General features: G+C 40.7%; 1 protein-coding gene across 2 annotated transcripts in view; it reads left to right on the forward strand.

Moving 5' to 3' along the window:
• The first annotated feature begins 1383 nt into the window (after nucleotides 1–1383).
• trpm3 (transient receptor potential cation channel, subfamily M, member 3) overlaps nucleotides 1384–20822 on the forward strand; it is a 156539-nt gene continuing 137100 nt past the window's right edge. For both annotated transcript variants that reach the window (XM_078249837.1, XM_078249838.1), the window contains exon 1: nucleotides 1384–1587. In XM_078249837.1, the coding sequence (XP_078105963.1) occupies nucleotides 1384–1587 (204 nt within the window). The remainder of the gene's footprint in view (nucleotides 1588–20822) is intronic.

The raw sequence follows: 20822 nt of genomic DNA on the forward strand, positions 1-20822 counted from the left end.
TGTCTTCATCCTTCTATCGCTCTCTCCTTCTCTCCCTCTCTCCCTCTCTTTGTTTGTCTCTCACTCTGTCTCTCTCATCTTGTTTTTCTTGTCCCAGAATATCTTCTCATCTTCTTTGGCCAAAATAGAGTGAGAAGCATTAAGATACTCATAGAGTAACAAGAATTGTTTTCCTCACAACTGCACCTGAAGAAATTCTCACTCAAATTCTCACCTTTTTGTCAACTCTGCAAATCCACAGCACGGCATCCCTTTTAGCTCAGCTGAAGACTGAGTGAGAAGTATGAGAGTGAAAGAAGAAGATGACTGGTATTGCAGCAGGAAATTGAAGGTGCCTTAACTCATGAACTATGAACCATGTACTGTACATCAAAGAGAAAGAACAGAAAGAAGAAGAAGAAACATGTACCCGCACAGGATAGAGGGAGAGAGTGAGATTGTGAATGAAAGCTCAGGGAACAAGAGGAAGAGGAGAGGGAGGTTTAACGGGTATTCAAAGTGCAGTGTTGACAGTAAGAGAGGGACTTACTGAACTGTCTGTCTCTGTGCCTCTCAGTCAGCTTTAAGCAGCTCTGCATTATTCTCAACAGGAACGCTGCACACCAGAGACTCTTTCTTGTCTCTTTGTTTTCCTCGTCTGGTAGCTTTCTCTTTTTTCCTGTCTCCGCCTGTCTCGCTGTCATTTGCTCTTCTTTCCTGTTCATTCTCTGGCCACTCTGTAAGCTCCTTGTTATTGTTTTGTCTCTGTTTTGAAGCCCCTTTCACCCGGATCTGAATATCGTACCCTCCAACCCCCTCCTCACTCCCTCCATCTATCCATCCCTCCCTCCCTCTCTCTTTCCTTTGCCTTGTTGTCCCGGTTTCTCTTTCTCTCTCTCTCTCTCTCTCTCTCTCTCTCTCTCTCTCTCTCTCTCTCTCTCTCTCTCCCTGTGAGGAGGCAAAACAGCATCAACGGCTGAGCCACAGTAACAGCACATGCAACAGGGTGCAGACAGCACCTTCTGCTTCGCCACCTCTCCTCTCTGACTCTCATCCCTCTCAGAGGAAGGCTACATGGAACAAAAGAAGAGCACAGGAGTGCTGCCGAGCATCTGTTGAAGATCTGTTGTCCCACTCCTTTTGATCAAAAGATCAGAACGGGGAAAAAGTAAAAGAAACAGGGAAGAAGGAGTTGGGAATTTCTCTTGCACGATCCTTCAAAGTGAGAAAGAAGACTTAAAGAAAGAAGAGAGACTGAGCAGATCAGGCTTTTTCATTAGGCAGCAGAGTTGAAAATGAATTGAAGATGCCACTTGTGGCACTAGTGTGATTTAAAGTACAGCCTCCTCGACTCAGCGTGGCTGCCTCACTTCACACATCTTTTCGACCCAATATTTAACACCAATGGCTTCCAAGAAGAAGTGGTCTGAGCGGAGGGAGTTGTGCAGGGAACGGCCGTTCTCCACCCGGGATGATTCATCTGTTGCGTCTGGGACATCTGGGCCAGGGCGTGCGACCACCAGGGGGCGCTTCTCAGAGTCGTGGAAGAGGCTCAGCTCCAGAGGGGGGTCCACCAAGAGGGGGGGGCTCAACTCTCAGCAGCCACCGGTAAGATGTTTTGAGGATACACAGGCCCTCTCTTCATGTTCCCTCAAAGATAAATCAATGACCTGGGTGCTGGGAGGGAAATGGGACAGGAAAGGCTGCTGTTAACATATCTAGCACCTTGCATGGGAGGGAGTTTAGCAGCAGTGAGGGATTAGGAGGTAAAGGCGGTACAGGAATTTTGGAAGACCACCTTGTTGATTTATTTATCAGTTCATTAAGAAGGATTTCAACATCAAAATCCTCAGATTATTCACTCTGCAGTGCCTATTGCTAGCAGTTGCATGATAAAAGGCATGTAGAATTTGCATTTACACCAATTAAATGCTGTTTTTGCTACTGTGCAGTTTTCCAACCCCCTGTTACCTTGGAAACCAGGTACTGCAGTCAGAACACAATTTTGTATTTACATTTTTTCTTTTCTTTTTCAAATACTCATGGACATATTTATAGTAAACTTTACTACATAAACATATTGGATTATTTACCATTTTAGATTCAAAGCTGCTACTGTTTTCACCTTTTGAGATAATGCTCTCATCAATGCTAGTCACCTATAGAAGCACTACAACACATTATCCACCAAAGACTACTGGTGATTATGGTGTCTGTGCTCCTTGTACATAATGAGTAAATTGACCAATGGGCTAGTCTGTCACAACCCCTCAGCACCCAATGGGAATTTAATGGAAGAAAAGAGGGCATAACTGTAGCATGCAATAGTGAGTCAACCTACGAAATAACTACCTGGTATATGAACCAAAAATGAGACAGCCCTGAGGAGAAATGTGTGCCATTTGCAAATAGGGCTGCAACTAACAATTATTTTTACGATTAATCCGTCGATTATTTTCTCGATTAGTTGTCTGGTCTATAAAATGTCGGAGAATGGTGAAAAATGTCGATCAGTCTTTCCCAAAGCCCAATATGACTTCCTCAAATGTCTTTTTTTTTGTCCACCACTCAAAAGTATTCAGTTTACTGGCACAGAGGCGTGAAGGAACTAGAGCTGCAATCAGAGAATTTCTTTCATAAATAATGACTCAGACGATTGATCATTATGAAAATAGTTTTAGATAGATTTATTTAATAGTTGACAATCAATTAATCTTTGCAGCTCTATTTCATCTTTTGAAAGGCAACTGTCTGTTGTGTGGCTTTATGATCCCATGCATAATGAACCGTTTTTGAGTTGATTATAGATGCTTAGGGATCAGCTAAAATTCTGCGGCATAATTTATAAAACATGCAATTGTCTAAGTAAAAGTGGGCAATGAGCAATGATGGCTCAACAAGGCTGCCAATATCAAGAAATGGGAGATTCTTCAGGATTATTATAGTCAAATAAACATGAATTAAGTAACATTAATTGTATACCAACATAACAACTGACAGCTGGGAGGCTTTCAATGACTGCATTTGTCTCCAGTTAAGATATTGTGTATGGTCCAAAGTCACATTTGTAGCCTACTGTAGTAGTAGTATTACAGTGTAGTAGAAGTTTGAGGACAACTTGAAAGACGGGAAGAGGAACATTCCACTTGTCAAACTTGTGAATGATATACCTGAAGACACAGTACAACTGTTAGTAAATACATTTAAAAAATTTGCTTTAAAAAAAAACAGTGGGACATATTGAGAGAATTGTGAAATAGGAACCACTTGGTATTTTCGAAAGTAGTTGCACATATACACAACTCTTTCTTATTAGATATCTGTCACCCCTCTTTTGTTTCACACCATTCCCAACCTTTTTCTTGTCTCCTGCACCTGCTTCAAGGTTCTGGGGTGCTTGTAGAGCCTTAAAATGGATGTATACTATGTTAGGGTTTTCCCTACCATTATAAGGTTAAGGCACCACACTCAAGAATGAATGTAACATCAACGTGAGCATCAAAACTAACTAAATTACTTTTCTCAGATCTAATTCTCAGATCTAAAGTTGTAGTTGGTCCAAAATGATGTGAAATTGCATTTCATTTTATTGAAAAATGTAAAATTTTCTTGAGGGAGGACCCCTAAACCCCCCCGCCAAATATGTGCACTTAAGTCTTCCACAAACCTAGGGAAAACACTGTATGTCTTTTGGCAGCATCTGTCAGGCTAGTGGGACAATCTGATGGATCTGGGGTCCCATCCACTCTATTTTTGAAAAGTAGAACTTCACTGATGTTTGTGAATCAAGGTCAGACTATCTAAAGGTCACTTCTAGCTGGTGCTCGTGGACTTGATCTGTTGGATGGTGATATTTGGCAGTGATATCTGAGCTGAGAGATATGTGGGAGACGGATCTGCCTGGTTGGAAAATATGAGATGCATTTCCAGTCGTGCTCCAGTAACCAGTGCTATTTTGTATTGCACACATACTATATTCTGCTATACAAAAATATCAGAGGCAGTGTTTTTTAAGCAATACTGTGAAATTGTGGGCTGTCAGACAGGTTTGTCACCAATGTGAATAGGGACTATATGTAAAAGTGTGTGTGTGTGTGTGTGTGTGTGTGTGGTATTTGTGTTGCTTGGACTGCAGAGTGTTACTACCACAACACCTCTGATTAAATCATTAGTCAGTTGTAATGGCCAGGTGTGTGTTAGTGTTACAGAGTGAGTGAGCGATCCTGTGTGTGACTGACTGAATGAATGCGACAGAGAGTGAAGGATAGAAATTGAAAGAGAAAGTGAGTTAGAGAAATAGTCCACAGGCACTTTGAGAATCCAATACTCGGTGATAGTGATGAATTTGTGAAAGACAGATAGGATAGGGAGAGTGAGGGAGAAGACCTTTAAGATAAATCAACACTTAAGATTCTTTAAATTCACAGTGAAAGTCTGTGTGTTACTTTGTAGGGGTGTGAATCTATTCTTCTCCGAAAAAATCTATTTGCATTTAGTTACCTGCAGCAGCACTAGAGGAGGTGTGGAGATGTAGCAGGCAAAGTTGTTGACAGGTTTTGATGAGTTTCACACCAAACTTGGTTTACAGTTTCAGTTCATAGGGGTGTGCCAAATCGTATTGTAATACCACGGTATTATTTTTAATTTTATAAACAAATCATATCGTGATAATGGCATTATTCTGATCTGTTGACGTCGTACCATTACAAACTGCAAACAAGCATGGCTAAAAGCGAAATTTCCACCAGTTACATCACTTACATGTCAATCATTGTCCTGAGTTCACTTCAATTCAACAGACCAAGATATATATATATATATAGTTGTATCGCAGCACAGCCTAAACATATGATATAGTAAGCCATATCATCCAGCCCTAATAGTTCATCTTTACACACACTGCACAGTATTTTCCACCTGGTGGACGTTCTTTTCTTTGCATGTGAGAGTCTGTAGAGATCAAGTGTGTCTTGCTTCAGAGTGTCAGTTTGTGTCATGCTTCCGTCTTTATTATCACACTAATGCCCTGCAGTTTATTAAGCCATCTGTGGATCACGGAGGCCTTCTGTTCAGTATAGCTAGGGAGATATCCCATGTCCCTTTTTACAGAAAGATGAAAATGTTTTTTTCAGGTTTAAATTACGCGTGTGTTTGTGTGGGTTTTGTGTGCTTGGCTGTGTATGTATTCTAATGTGTGAACCAGTATGCCATGTGGACTCTCCCTTGGAGAATCTGGCAATTTGAGATGGTGGAGGATGGTGGTGTTCAAGCCTTGCAGCTCACACCGTCACCCTGATGCTGTCGGCTGCAATGAGTCTCATTCTGGGACCACAATAGTTTGAACACAGACATTTTGCCGACTGTGGTCAACCCTGGCTTCATATCATGACTGCAAAAAAGAAAAAAAGTCCATTTGTTTCCTTTCCTCAGTGGGCTTTAGACGCTCTGATTAGGTCCAGTGGTGCTCACTACAGTATGTGTTTGTGACCATGTGTTGTCTCCATGTGTTAAGAAAAATTAATAACCAATTAAAAATTACACCAAACTGCATAGTCCTTTAAACTGAAACAGAGCAACCTGCACACATCTACCATCAATCACATTTAAAACAGTATGCTGATGATTATGTCGTAGAGAAGAACAGGCTTGAGTAAAGGGAGGCTGTGGCTGTGCTCCAGTATCACAAGAGAACATAGCCGCAATAAAATATCAAAATAGTCCTTTGTTGCTTATTTGTTATGGTTTCATCTAAACCATTGTGCTGTATCTAATTATGTTGTACTGGGGGACGAAACAATCTTGCTTCTGAATTGAATGAATGCATCCATCTAACCACTTAAATTTGCGCACTTAAAGGAGAATAAATCCACGTAGCTGTGTTGTTTTGAAATTTGGAGTGCTGGCAGTAGCAAAACAAACTAAAACAATCGGTGCTGCCTACACCGTGTTATCCCTCTGCTAGCATTAGCACCCAACAGGCTTAAACAGGGCAAGTTTTAAACGCGTTTTAAGCCTCTAAACATGCTTGAAATGTCATTACAAGTGCCTACCCATGTGCAGTGATTCCTTCCGAGGGAACACAGCGAATCTGACTGCAGTAGATGTGACAGAAAGGCATAAAAGTTATGTTAATCCAGCCAGTGCACATACCTCTGTTTATTTCCTGTTTTCCTGTCAAGTCCACACTATGTCACTAACTCATGTAATCCAATATTCCAGTCAAATTTGCTGTGTTCCCTCGTAAGGAATCACTGCACATGGGTAGGCACTTGTAATAACATTTCAAGCATGTTTAGAGGCTAAAAACACATTTAAAACTTGCCCTGTTTAAGCCTGTTGGGTGCTAATGCTAGCAGAGGGATAACACGGTGTAGGCAGCACCGATTGTTTTAGTTTTTCTTGCTACTGACAGCACTCCACATTTCAAAACAACAGAGCTACGTGTTGAAATCGACCGGAATACTCCTTTTAACAATTAAAATGTCATATTTGCATCAGTTAGGCCTATGTATGCATGTGTGTTACGTGTTTGTTGAAGCGGCCTTAATCGGTATTTTTATGATAATGTATCAAATGACAATGTGAAAACAGTGTGACAGTGTCAATCCAATCTAAAAAAGAACAACGTTATTGGACACTTTGTTACTGCTCCGATGCCATTATACATTGCTCTTACACAATATCTACCCAGATTATTATATAATATAATTAGTCTACAAATATCACAAGCTCTCCATCTGACCTCTGATCTCTCTTCATGCACAATGCAAATGTGCAAACTTATGTAATAGGGGCACTAAGTACTATTGATTTTAATTGCATTATTTTCTTTTATTTAAAACTAATTTTGTTCTTTTTGGATCTCCTTAACCCAGGGGAAACGCAACTGAAAATGTGTGAATGATTGTATTGGATTGTCATTACAATGAACCCAAGTGTGATATTACTTCACGAGGCGGAGGTCGGAAAGAAGCAAAGAGTTCTGACAGTTACTATGGAAACGGTGCGTGGTTCAGTGATTTATGTTTTTAAAAAGGATGCTTTTGAAGAAAGATCAGTGGCTCACCCATTTAAATGTGTTTCCTGTGAGTTATGGTAGGAACTTTGGCATTTGTTCTTTTGCTGCTTCATAGCACAATCAACCAAATGATGACTTTTCAACACGTTGGTTCTGAAAAAACGAATATAGATTCAGAGCCCTGTTGGGTGCCTGGAAACTATCTCTCTCACCACAAAGCCTCGGATTACAGCTATTTCTTCATGGCAGCGACATATTTTCAAAATCAGAATCAAGTTTATCATGCTTAAACAAGAAATGTAACTCAACTGTGAAAGACTCGCAATTAAGAGACCATTAAGCACAATCTTGTTTCTAACATGAACAAGAAATTGTGTTAGTTAGCTAGTTTATGGATATACGTGGGTGATGTGGCTAGTAGGCTTGGGCCTGTGTAAAAAAATTCAAACTGGTTTGATATTTAGCCAAACACTGGACTGGTATACTGAATTTTACCACTGGATGTCGTACTTGAGCCGTTCCTGAGTGAGACTGATGAGAGAGCCCATAACGAGAGTGTAGCAACTCCAGTCCACATGGTGGCGGTAATGCACTTCTAGCCACAGTTTTTTTCCACTACAGTGTTTACACCTTGCCTCGTCCGTTGAGCGAAATGTAGCTTGTGTGAGGCTACAACAGTACCTAATTAATAAAAGAGCTAAGCTACTGATGAGCTATTTGATTCAGAAAACAGCGACAATATTGATTGATGACTGACACTAGTTGGATTTAGTGCAAGTGACGCCGTCAACGCAGGTTGCTGATGTAGGCTATCCATCCATCCATCTTCATCCGCTTATCCGGGGTCGGGTAGGCTAGGGCTGGGCAATTGATCGAATTTTGATCGTGATTTTGATTTCCGCTCCTAACGATCACCAAAACACTGTAATTGAGAAAAACAGTTATTTTGCACATTACGTTTTGCAAGTAAACTCTTATTTTGTCTTGTGTTCTGAATGAAGAGAAAAAAAGTTCAAACGGTATTAAGGGTATAAAGTATTAAGGGAAATTTCACAGTTCAAGGTGTTTTTACTGTTTCACTGTGTTTTAAGTTCAATAAATGCAGCATCTTTCCAAAAGTCTATAAGTAATGCTAAATAATTGTGATTGTAAATACTGACCAAAATAATTGTGATTTTGATTTTTTTCCATAATTGAGCAGCCCTAATGTAGACTACTTTTTAATTTGCCAGAAGGCGTCATAGTGAAAATTGCCGGTTTAACTGGTTTGCATACAATCAAACTGATTTAGCCTCGTAGAAGCAGACTGGTGAAACTGGTCATTGACCCAACTCTAGAGGTTAGCACGCAAGGTAGTGTAAAACCAAGTGTGAAGAAAGATGGACTGTACAGATGGTCTGGTAATGGCTTTTGCTTGAATCTTACTAACAATGTTATTGTCTCAGAAAAACTTCAAAACTGCAAAACTTCATTGCACAGAAATCATGGGCGTCAGGGAGTCTACTTATCTAGGGACAAATGATGGTTCACTGAGGCGTATGAGTCAGTTTGTACTTACTAAGTATTGATTTCTCCCTTCCTGTGAGGAGATATGTGTCCATGCCCTATCCCATAATGATGCATGCACAAATAGTATAAATGTATGCCTTCTTATTTAGAGAGAATGGTACATTATTCTCCATCCTTACATAGAAAATATGTAGCTGCAAAGTTTCATAAAGTCTCCACAAACATTTTCTCCATCTAGGCTAAATAAAAATGTACCTACAGATTGCTGCATACCGAAGCACAGCTGTAACTCAGTAAAATGACTTGACTTCTCGTGATCTTGCCTCATGATGATTAGACGTCATCTAGAGATGTCCCGAGCCGATCCAAAGGATTTGAATCTTGGCCCATCTGGGCATATTTTAAAGGATAATTGTCGGCTAAAATAAAGCCGATTTCAATTTTTGTCAAAATGACAAACAAAGACGGAAACAACATGTCAGCTGTCGCTAATTGACGTTAATTCCTTGAATAACTTGATGAATAACAGGCCAAAGATAAACTTGGCTGTTGGCTGTCCGGTTTGTGTGTCTGCACTCAGCCAAAGATTATTTGTGATGGAGGGACTTCCACTCTGTAACGCTGCTGTTCAATTAGGAGTCAACTGAGTGTTTCGGAAGTTCCAACAGACTGATGCGTCTTCCCTCTAGCGGATCGCGCCACGTCAATACCTCCTAGTTCAATTTTCATTCATATCATATCAATAATTTAAGATGATCAGCGTAATAGTTTTGAACCAGGAAGTAGAAATGAATGAAAAATAAGGTGCGCCAATGTCAGAAGACTACACTTGTTATTTCAATGTGTCAGACACAGTTCATATTTAAACATCTTCATTGCATATCTTCTGCTCCTATACTGTATATACTATCGTACCCAACATTAGGGGACTCAGATCCAGATCAAGGCCAAGCAAACTTAATCGGGACATCCTTTACATTATCCCCTGTATTTGTCAGTTATAATTTGCACCATAACAATTATGTTTTGAATTAAGTTATATGTTTAAATACTTACTCCTACACATCATTTTCTTAAAGGCATCCTTGATAGTAGCACGCAGTCAACAGCGTGGGTGGATAAGACTCATCGCGTATTGTAAACCATTAGCCCATCGTAATACACCTCATACTAATTAAAGAGTAAGTACTGTAGCAAAGGGAATGGAAGCAGATGGATGAGAGAGGCACCTGGAGAAAGGATAGTGGGTGGTAGATTGACAGAGACAGATGTGTGGAAATGTGAACACATCTATCCCCACAGTGCCTTGCAACCATAGCACCAAATAAACCAGGGAGTGCAAGCAGCAAAACAAAAGACAAAGACAGAATGCCAATGTTTTTTTTCTTTTGTTTGAGAGTAATAGTATTAATAGTTGTAATTGGTCTCTCTGCCATGCCACTCCTGAGACTTTCGGTGGGGCTGAGTCATAACAAAGATGAGGCCGGGCTGCTGGCATGCCAACACAGCTAAATCCTCAACATTTTAATCTGCTTAACACACGTTTCAGTGGCAGACCGGTAGTAGAAATAAGCTGGTTATTTGATGGCAGTGATGGTGTGTGTGTGAGTGTGTGTTGAGGGGGTTGACTGACATCTGTAGCAACAGTAGCTTGGAAACAGCCGTTCACGTAGAGTTTGCTTAAGCAGTTAAATCCGTGGGAGGTGTAAGATAGTGGGAGAATGTGCTGAGGCGACGAAGCATGTCTTGGGAGGATGAAAGGACTTATTTGTATGTGTTTGTGTGTGTATGTGATACAGATTGAGCTTTAAGAGCAAGAGGTTTCAGTCTGAGGGTGTTGAAATGAAAGTGGTACATTATATCTATCTCTTAATCCCTATCTCTCTCTCACACACAAACACAGTGGGGTGTGGCGTGACCCTTTTTTTTGTTGAAGCCAAACTAAGAAGATCTTCCTGGATACCATTCAGAGAGATGATGTGGATGGTGAGCTTTTCCAGGGGGAAATAGAAAGGGCAAAATGAACTTCTGGCCATGAAAAGTAAAAGGGAGGGAAAAGGAAAGCAAGGAGGACAGGGTTTGATAAGGTCACACGATTTTTGTAGCTGAGGTAATGACCACAGTTGACCTGAGGTGGGTGGGTGGGTATGTGCGTGTGGGTGTGTGTGTGTGTGTGTACATGGACTCTCTCATGTTTACTCTCTGAAGCTACAGCCTGCCAATTCCACTGAACTATTAGTAAGTTTGCCTGTACTGTGTGCCTTAGTCTGGTTAAATTACTAAAAGTAGATAAAAGGAGCTGACAGACTTTTGTTGATAAAATACCACATCCTACACTACCACAAGCTCCTTGTTTTTCTTATAGTCTTGAAAATGCAGTCCAGACAAGAACGTGCATGGGTGTCAGAAAATATATGACCATTAAAAGTATAGATTTAATTTGGCTTTTATTTAGCCCCTCTTCTCTCTCTCTCTCTCTGTTTCATTTTACCAATTTGCGGATCCATTCATCCTCCTCAGCTCTATAATCCTTTCTCTCTCTAAGGCTTGTTTTTTGCATCATTTGTTGAAGTGAACTGTGAGAGAACACTGTGAGGGGCTAATGAATTAAATTGAGAAGCTCTCTTTCATTATATCCCTCTGATTGAAGTGTTCTATTATCCTTAGGTAAACTTTGTCCACACTGTGCCCCTTGCCTTCCTGGCCAGTGCATTGAACTTGTTGGCGCACATTTTGTGCCAAAGTGACAGAAACAGTGAAATCCGCTCTGCCTGGGGTGCAACCAGGATTAAAAACTAGTGTGGGTTTCTAATCTACTCCACAGCTGTTTGTATGACACACACACACACACACACACACACACACACACACACAAACAAACTGTACACACACAAATCCTCAAGCAGAGGCCACCTGACCACATCTGAGGCAGGGAGGTTAAACCCAGCCCTCCTGCATGGAAAGTAAACGCCCCCTTCAGGTGCAATCATCACCCCAGTCAGAGGCTCTCTATAGCAGGGGTCTTCAACGTTTTTTAAGCCAAGGACCCCTTAACTGAAAGAGAGATGGAGCAGGGACCCCCTACTACCTATATTGTATAAAATGAAGTTGCATATTAAACTGGGCCTACAATAACGTGTAGGGCAGCCTAAAGCCTTTATAATTTTTTTTTGCATAGAATACTAAGCTATTAAAATATTAATTGTTAGCATGATTTTATAAATCATCTTTAATGTTACACATACATGCGGCACAGTGAATCCTTAGGATGAACTATATGTGTGGATGGCTATCTTAGGGACTACCTTACCTATGTTATGACATTTTTGGAAAACCTTTCAAAAATTGACAATAATTTGGAGGTCCCCCTGCAGTGATTCTGAGGACCCCCTAGGTGTCCCGGACCCCCTGTTGAAGATCTCTGCTCTATAGACCCAATCACAATGTTTGTTTACGATAACTTCCGGGTAGAAAACTCCTGCGTCCCGTACATACAATTTAACAGCGCCGATCAAACAGGGACGAGGAGCAACTGGATATTCTCTCATCTTATTCATCTACAATGCATGTTTGATGCTTTTATATGTCAACACTTTCACTAACGTTAGCTTGGAGAGCTAATTTACCTGTTGGGCCACTGACCAAAGAAAATGACACCACCCAAACTAGCAGTCAGTCCGACCGGCGGTAGGTTTTGCTGGTCGTAGCGCTTGATTTGGTTTATCAATACACTAGCAAATGCAACACAGTACAAAAAATAAGCACAGCAGAAACGTCAGACAGGTCGGACCTTGGTACAGAAATAAACAGGTTTGTCGATTTCACATATTATTGTATACCCGGAAGGGATTTTTGGGTTGGCGCTATGTCTATCTAAGATGTTCTATAAAACTAATAAAAAAGTAAAAAATTAATTAGCGACACTTGTGTTCATTATCACCAGGGTAGCAAGGGGTAAACACATATTTTTAAACATGGCATAGCGACTTGCTAAAGCAATACATAGCCTCTTACAAAAGAACATGATTTGAGTTGCTCCCCTTATGGATATGTCAGATTAGTGGCATGGGTCCTGATCAAAGCTTTTTTAAACCCTCCTCTAAGCGGCCTAGCTCTGAATTCCTTTTGCTAATTTTTCCTCACTCAGACAGAAGAGGAGGGGAGAGAGAGAGAGAGAGAGAGAGAGAGAGAGAGAGAGAGAGAGAAAGAAAGAAACGTTAAAGAGATGCTCAGTCATGCCTCAGCCAGAATAGCTTTTATTAGATGGTTCACATTAGATTACAGCTGTTTTGTATGCAGAAAGGAATGATAAGTCTCAGTTGTTTTTTTTATTTCTCTCACTCCTTTCAAAACAAGCTGTTGCTTTTTTTTCACAGATTTTGGTGCCATTTGCTTGACTATGAGATCTCTACAGGCCACACTTGGCTTTTTTTTAAACCTGAGCTCCTGAGCTCTAGTATTTTTTTACCCGTTTCTCCCTGGACTAGTTCTGACATTAGCGTTCTAGGCGCTTTTTATTTCAGATGAAGCGGCTTGCCCCCACCGTAGCATGCTGTGGGAAGCCCTGGTTTTTTTAGTGTGCTGAAATCATCAATATGTCATGATTAGAAAGCAGCCCGGTGTCATCCACTCTGTTTCCACCTGGCCCTCCTCAAACCTGTTGCCAAACCTAGAATTAGGAAACCCTGTAGAAGGGAGCTCTGTCTTTTTTGTATGTAAATGTAGATATTTCTTTTCATGTAAATTTAGATATCTTTGAATAGAGATCCGTTGATCTGAAACCCGTGTTGCACCCCATCTTTGAACTGTGGCTTTGAAGCTTCTCTGTCTGACGCCATGAGCTCTGGGCTTTAAGCCGAAGCGTATCCTCGTATTTCCTGGTGTAGTATTGTGTCAATAATGATTGCCATAAAAGCCATTACCAGGGGCCCCGGAGCCAATGGGCTGTGGGTCTAGCTTTATTACACCGACCCACATTTCGGTAATTACACTATGTCTACGTTGCTACAGCAACATGGAGGTTCTCAACGGCTAATGCAGAATTTATGTCAGGGATGATTGGTATTTTGTTTCATACACACTATTGCAAGCAGGCGTTCAGTGTGTGCTTGTGCACGCGCGCATCAGTTTTTGTAGCTGTACATCTGTGTGTTCATGTGCCTTCTCAGTGGGGGCTCATTTCAGAGACGCAGGGACGAAATGGAGGCGGTTGACCCATTACTTCTACCATCCACTATTTCACCTCACTGGTTCCATCCACTCAGCTGAGCACTCAGGCCTGATTTTTAGGACAACCTGGAAACACTCCTAAACACAGGCTACGTCAAACACTTAGTAGCCAGAAGGTTTTAGATACAACTAGTCTGAACTAGACTGATCAAAACGCGAGGGACATTTTCTCATCAAAATCGCAGGAGCCTCATGGCTTGTGCTTGTCTTAAGATAATAATGCATGTTCAGAATTAGTTTAGTGAAGTGGGCATTTTTCTAAATGTAGAAATTATAATATATTCTTCACTTAAGCCTCTGAAAAAAACCTTTTAAGGCTTTGAGAGTTTCACTAAAAGTTTTTCAACTTGATCCTGGATTGAATTAATGAATCAAAAGTCTAAAGCCTCAGTTATTGTTGAAGAACAAGGCTTTAGGTTTTAAGACGGCAGTCTTCTCTGCAGTATTGCAGGGTGAAATGAGTGACTGTTCATTATAACGGCTTCTGGCACTGAGCCATGTCTGCATTGCTCTGTTGACTCAGAAGATTAGATCGGCAAGCACTAAAGCTAATCTGGCATTTATAGATTTCTGTGTGCGTGTGTGTGTTTGCTCTTTTTCTCCATTGAGCACTGGACTGACAAGGACTTAGGGCCTTCAGGTATTACCAGATGGGCACTGCACTGATCTCCTGTCGACCGAAAGAGAGAGTGAGAGCGAGAATGAGAGAGGGAGAGACAGAGTCATTCTAAAGAGAGGAAGGCACCACCACATTACCTTTTGTACGAAATAGGGCTGGGAATTGATAAGATTTGATTGATACCGATGCCATCATCGATTCCGCTTATCTGTCCGATTCTTTATCCATTCCTGATACATTTTCTGTGTGGGGAAAAAAAAGCCTACACAGGTTTTCAGGTATTATAAAAACCGTCAATTGATAAGTTTGTTGAAAGTTTTAAACAAAAGTTGTTCCCCTTTCTTACTGGGATATAGGCAACATGTGTGCTACAGTATTTAGAGAGACTTTCTTTGGTCATGATAGAATGTTACTGTACAATTCCATGGTTTATCAGTGAAGTGTATGAACTACACTGCAGACTGAAGCCTACAAATAGGGACAAAGTGACGATGACTCATATAACCGAGTCCAGCGCGGGTTGAATGCGCATTGTTCCGCGTCATATATACGTCTCTTGCATAAAATGTCTGTATTGTCACTGCGCTGCATTTTTCTAAACACATCTGTGGCCCACATCCAAGTGCCGTCTCATGTCGCACGATAGATCGCATCTACCAAGTAGAATAGCGATCTGCTATTGTTTCACCTCACACACAAACAAGTGTCTCTGTCTAGCACACACGCAGCACAAAGCTGTATCGCACGGGTGCTACTGTCGTAATTTCTCACATCCCAGAAGCAGCACTGTTTTCATCGTTTGTCGTGAAATGAAGTCGCTTTAGACTGTTTCTTCCTCTCCGCCATGACTCCTTCAGCGTAGCAGCGTAGACACATTAGTTTGGCTTTTTGTTTTGCAATGCGTAACTGTCAGGATGAACACGCTGGCATCGGTAAAAGGAATTGATAAGCTCGGACGCATATGATAATTTGGGATCTCGAATTTCCCGTCTCCAGTGTTAAATTTATCTGAATTAACCAGAAGTTTCACTTCCATCTTCTGCCGCAGAATGTTTTTTCTGTATTTTATAAGACATTTAAATTGTCTAAACTACTATGATAGTGGATTAATCAAGTTGCAAATGAAGACTGCCGATGGAACCTCTCCCGACCCCGCAGGACATGAAATCACATTGATGTGTCTAGACTGGGCTGTAGCCAAAAGTGAAGATTTTTAAAACACTACCAATTACTAACTAATGATCAAATGTTGACTTCAGTATTATATGCAAATGCACTGACTTTTGTCTTCTGCATCACCTCTAGTGACACACTTGACAGTGGTATTCTAATAAGCGGAGGGTAGCAGTTGGTTGACATTTTTGACAAAGCTTTCCAATGGTTTTCTTTCTTCCTGGCAAGAATTTCATCTCCACTGGCAACAATGACTCCACCATTGGCCATATAACCTCTGGAGTGCAGCAGCTTTCTTATTTTTCCCTGAGGCACATCATATGTAGACATTGAATTATCTTCCATTGTAAAGAAGTTGACACTTCCTGCTAAGCCCAGCAACCTGACTCATCTGTCACCTTTAGTTAAAGGTCTAGTACTGTAGATGGTGAAAGACTGTCCCAAAAATGTTTAAGAAAACTAAAACTAATGTCATATCACTGGTTTGGACAAATCTAAATGCTCAAGAGTCTTGTGGCATCTCTTTTTTTTTGTTTTTGCTACCAATATTAATCAAGTTAAGAAAACTTGATGTTGTGCTTTTTGATTCTAACATCATAGACATAAATCAGAGATAGATACTGTATGATCTAAATTGCCCAGGTAGACTGTTAATGTGTAATACAAGAAAGCACAATCTCTTTCTCAGCCTCATTTCTGCTAAGAGCCTCAGATGGAAAACTGAATGCGAAGGCTTGAATCGCTTGAGTTGCTTTAATGCAGTCACATTATGTGAATGAGCAATTTAGTTGGGCTGTTGCTGGAGTCCAACATTGATATGCTTTAAATGAGTATATCACATTGTTTACCTGAAATGGTGAGTCCCTATATTTCTCTCTCTTCCATGCCTTCTCTCTGTTTCTCTCTAATTCTGCTCTCTTAGTCAGTATGAGACTGGTGTGTCCATGGAAATGTGTCTCGGAGGTACTGCGGGGATGTTCTCTTGCCATGGTTGGTTGTCACACTTCTCTACTCCATTGGACGGAAGATGGAAACACTAAAAACGCTTCCCCAACTACTACTTCTTGAGAAACTTGAAGCTTAACACCAGACATTTTAGACCTGGATCAAATTGTTTATTTTTTATTAATCATTGATTGATTCTGCATGTCTTGACAGTCAGGGTTAGGTTTTTTTTTAAATGTAACAATGGGACTCTTGTTGTCTTGATGCTTTGGGTAAACCATTCATGGTAGAGAGAGTGAATGCAACACGGAGATACTCTGTTCTATATACTAAGGTTTTACATTTGTAATACATCAGAGTCCCACATGTCGGTGGGTCCTTAAAATAGGTCACACTTGCTAGTTTAAAATCCTTTCTAGCACCAAAGCAACGGACACAATGCGTCAAAGGTGCCTCTCCATGTTTCGTACTGCTCGTACTACTACTTCGTACACTGCTCGTTTGCTGCAAAACCTCACCTCACTGAGTCCGCAAGTTTATACAGAAGTTGGCCCGCTACAACGGTCACTGCAGTGACAGTCACAGTTCTTTGCACTGGCAAAAGTACACATATAAATGGCGGTCGTTTTGACCATCCTGCTATTTTGATTTGAATGATAATGTCCGTTCTACTCCCATGCTATTTCTATGCCTAAATCCGCCCCCACCCACCCAAGTGATGTGTTAATAGATGATTTATTTAAATCTGTGCGTACAGTTCACAGGCTAGGTGGCATATTACTGCAAAATAATTCCTTCTCCAAGGACCACCAGTAGTCCTATTAGTAGTATATTATTCAGTATTATTCATTGCCAATTACATGGACAGAGTTCCCATAACTACCACGCTGTGCTGTGTGCTGTTTTTGCCATCCTCAGTTTGGGCAAGTCTGAAGCTGCTTTTCAGTTACTGCTGAAAACAAACACACACACACACACACACACACACACACACAGATGCATACACACAAATGTAAATGCTTCCATGCAATTTACATGCACGTACAGTCACAGACTGTACACAGTGACTGTAATTGCCTCTCTCTCTTCTGAACTCTATTTGGACCTTCACTCATTTTAAATTGTTGTGTTGCTTTCAAATACAGAGCAGGGCTTCTGGGTGGATGGTGTCACCTTTTTCCTCATAGTTTACTTATTAGTGTTCATACTGAGCATTTCATGAATGTAGTCATCTGTTACTTTATCTGATGACTGTCAGGTTGTATGACAAGACATACTACATACGGCTGTAGTTACTAGTCCCGTAATCAACCAAATTCTACGTATTTTACAACCACTCGATTGGTTGATGGGGAAAAAAATGTATCTACACGTTATCTCTACTATCTGTAGAACTAAATCAACCACAGTATACTGAGTGCACTCTCCCTGGTAGCATTGTGTGTCCACCACAGCGTTTGTTTCCTGAGGCTAGTGTACGTTTTGTAATGCTTTGCAATTGAAGTCACCTATTTAGACCATGCTACAAATGCTAGCAGCGCGACAGTGTTTCCCATACATAGGTTCTACTTGGGCGCACCGCCTAGGTAGATTGAGACCCACCCAGGTAGATAACATCCGAATTACATTTTTTCCCAATCAACAATGTATGTTTTTACAGCACACAAAGACCATTGGCATCCAGCCCCTCCCCCTCGTGAAATCGCGCTCCGCGTGCATGACAGCATCAGCGCTTCATTTCAGGCTCAGAGGCCATAATTATTAACGAACCATTGAAATGCCGCGGCCACACCGCTGTGAAAGCTCTCTGAACGTCATTTATCAGAGTTCGGTGCTTACCCCTGTCTGCGGCAGGAGACATCAGCCCTAGTAGTTCAAAAGTCCATATGTTCAATCTTGTTTGCAGGAACAAGTATCTTTATAAGTCATAGAGCTCTAATTTAAGGGATGCCTTTCATGTGGTTATGGTGAGTAAAAGGTCAACCATAAACTTCAACCATAAATCTAATGGTGCTTGTCCTTGTTCTACTGCAATTATGTAGTCATGAGATACTTGTGGTTTTAACACTTCCTATTATGGGGAATGCCAAATGAAATGCCACATAAATAATTTCTACTGCAGAGAAAAGAGGATTGGCTCTTGCTGTTCCTTTGTCAGACTACCTCACAGCATGAAGTAATATGTGCTAAACTTAAAGGTTTAACTGGAGGGAAGACTGTCAAACTCCCCCTTATTTCAGTCCAAACTTTCAGTCTACCTCGCTAGGCTTGTCTCAGTCTCATTTTCCATAACAACACAACTTAACATATCCCTCATATCTACTCAGTGTTTCCCACACATAGATTAATGTGTGGCGGTGCACCGCACTATCAACACCGGCCGCCGCACATTGCGTTTCGTTATTATTATTTTTTAAACGCTTTTTAAAACACGTTCAGCTGCATTTCCTTTAACTGCTCTCCTCCGTCTCTCTGTCACACTTGTGTCTCGCTCACACACACACACACACACACACACACACACACACACACACACACACACACACACACACACACACACACACACACACACACACGCACACACACACAGCTCCTCCCACTGTGCGGTGTTTGGTGTTTTTAGCCCCCAACGTCGCCTTCCAGGCAGCGCGGCAATGGTTATGTTTAGTGAACACAATGTTGAGTCCCGACCCGACCCTTAGCAAACAAGCGATTGTGCCTGCTTTAGAACGTTAACTAGTCACAAGTTTACGGTAAAATGCAGGTCAAAACACTAAATGTAGCAGCTGTGAATCAAAAAAACTTATTATAAATAATGTTATGTCATTTACACTTACACTGAATGTTTGCTGCTTAAATCCAGATGAGTATTGAAAAGTATTTTCCGCGACTGAAAAAGGCACATGTTGAGGATAAGGACCAGCCTGAACAAGCGGTATCAGTCTGAAACAGAGCTGAACAGTCCGACCAGTGGAATTAGTTATGTTATTAATTTGTTTACAATATTTTCAGGCTTCAACCAGTGAAAGACAGGGTCAGGGGGAGAGAGAGAGATAGATTCATTAGGCATTGAAGTAGGAGAGGAGGACCACATCACTCAGTTTTTGGTACTTGATTGTTACGAAAATAACAATGTGTGCTAATCTCATGGCCACCTTCTGCTTCATGATGAATCAAGCACCAGTTTAAGGAGCCAATGGGATAATATTTAACTGGAATTGTACCTTGTGCGATCTTGTGACAAATAAAATTGATTGATTGATTGATAATTCAAAGAAAGGCAGTAGGAACATGCAGGTGTAACTGTATGAGCTAAAAGGGTTACTAGCTGGAGAGTGGTGAAATGTCACAGAGGAATGTTTTCACTGCAACAGTGACACAATTTCCCGATAACGCTGTATTTTACTATAAAGCCACATTGGATGTAAACAGTAGGGATGTAACGAGTCACTCATCTCACGAGTCGATACGATTCACGATTCAAGTTTTTTTTAACAGAATAAAATTACTGACATATATTCCTTTATATCTATAAACAGCAAAAAAAACAGATGTGCTTTTATCAAAAGTTCAACTAAAATAGTATTTTTTAATCTTAAATGACAAAAAATAAATAAAGATTTGAATTTTAAAGATGCTTTATTTAAAATGTAATAGCAATAACTTACAACAACAACCAGTTTTTCATCAATCGTTTGCTGTTAAACACTAGATGGCAAGGATCAAATTGGATAGGAGCCGGACCAAAACGCAACACTCCCGTCACTGTTGTTTTTAGTCTCCTCTGTGTCTTTAGCTGCAGACTGTTGTACTCCCTGGTGTTGGAATCCTTTCCAGTGAAATACAGTCACTCAGCATTTTAACCGTGTTTAAGCCAGCTACTAGCTAATAGTAGGCTAACGTTACCTGCTGTAAGTTAACTTGCGTCAGGCTGTTGCCTCGTGATTCAGTTTTTAAAATCTCAACCGGTTGTAATCTTACACAATAAAATCGATTTTCTAACCGATTCACGATGCAACGTTACAGTCCTCCTGTATTATAGAACACATTGTCTTTGGCAAATTTAAATCATATTGTAATTAACTGAACTTTACTTGGCCTAACAAAATGAATATGCCCATGTGAAGGTCTAGGAGACATTTTATTAATTATGTTTAAGAAGATATTGAAACTTTTTTTTTTTTTATCCCCTCAGATTAGACTGTATGCTCAGGTAAATTGGATTTGGCAGGTGAATTATGTGGTGTTCAGAGGCTAAAGGATCTAAATAATAAACTGAACTTTACTCAACTGAAATAACTTTGTGTTATGCTGTGATAAAGGATGGGCACATGGCCACCCCCTGCAGGT

The sequence above is a fragment of the Sander vitreus genome, chromosome 5, assembly GCF_031162955.1.
Source record: "Sander vitreus isolate 19-12246 chromosome 5, sanVit1, whole genome shotgun sequence".
Classification (NCBI taxonomy): Eukaryota; Metazoa; Chordata; class Actinopteri; order Perciformes; family Percidae; genus Sander; species Sander vitreus.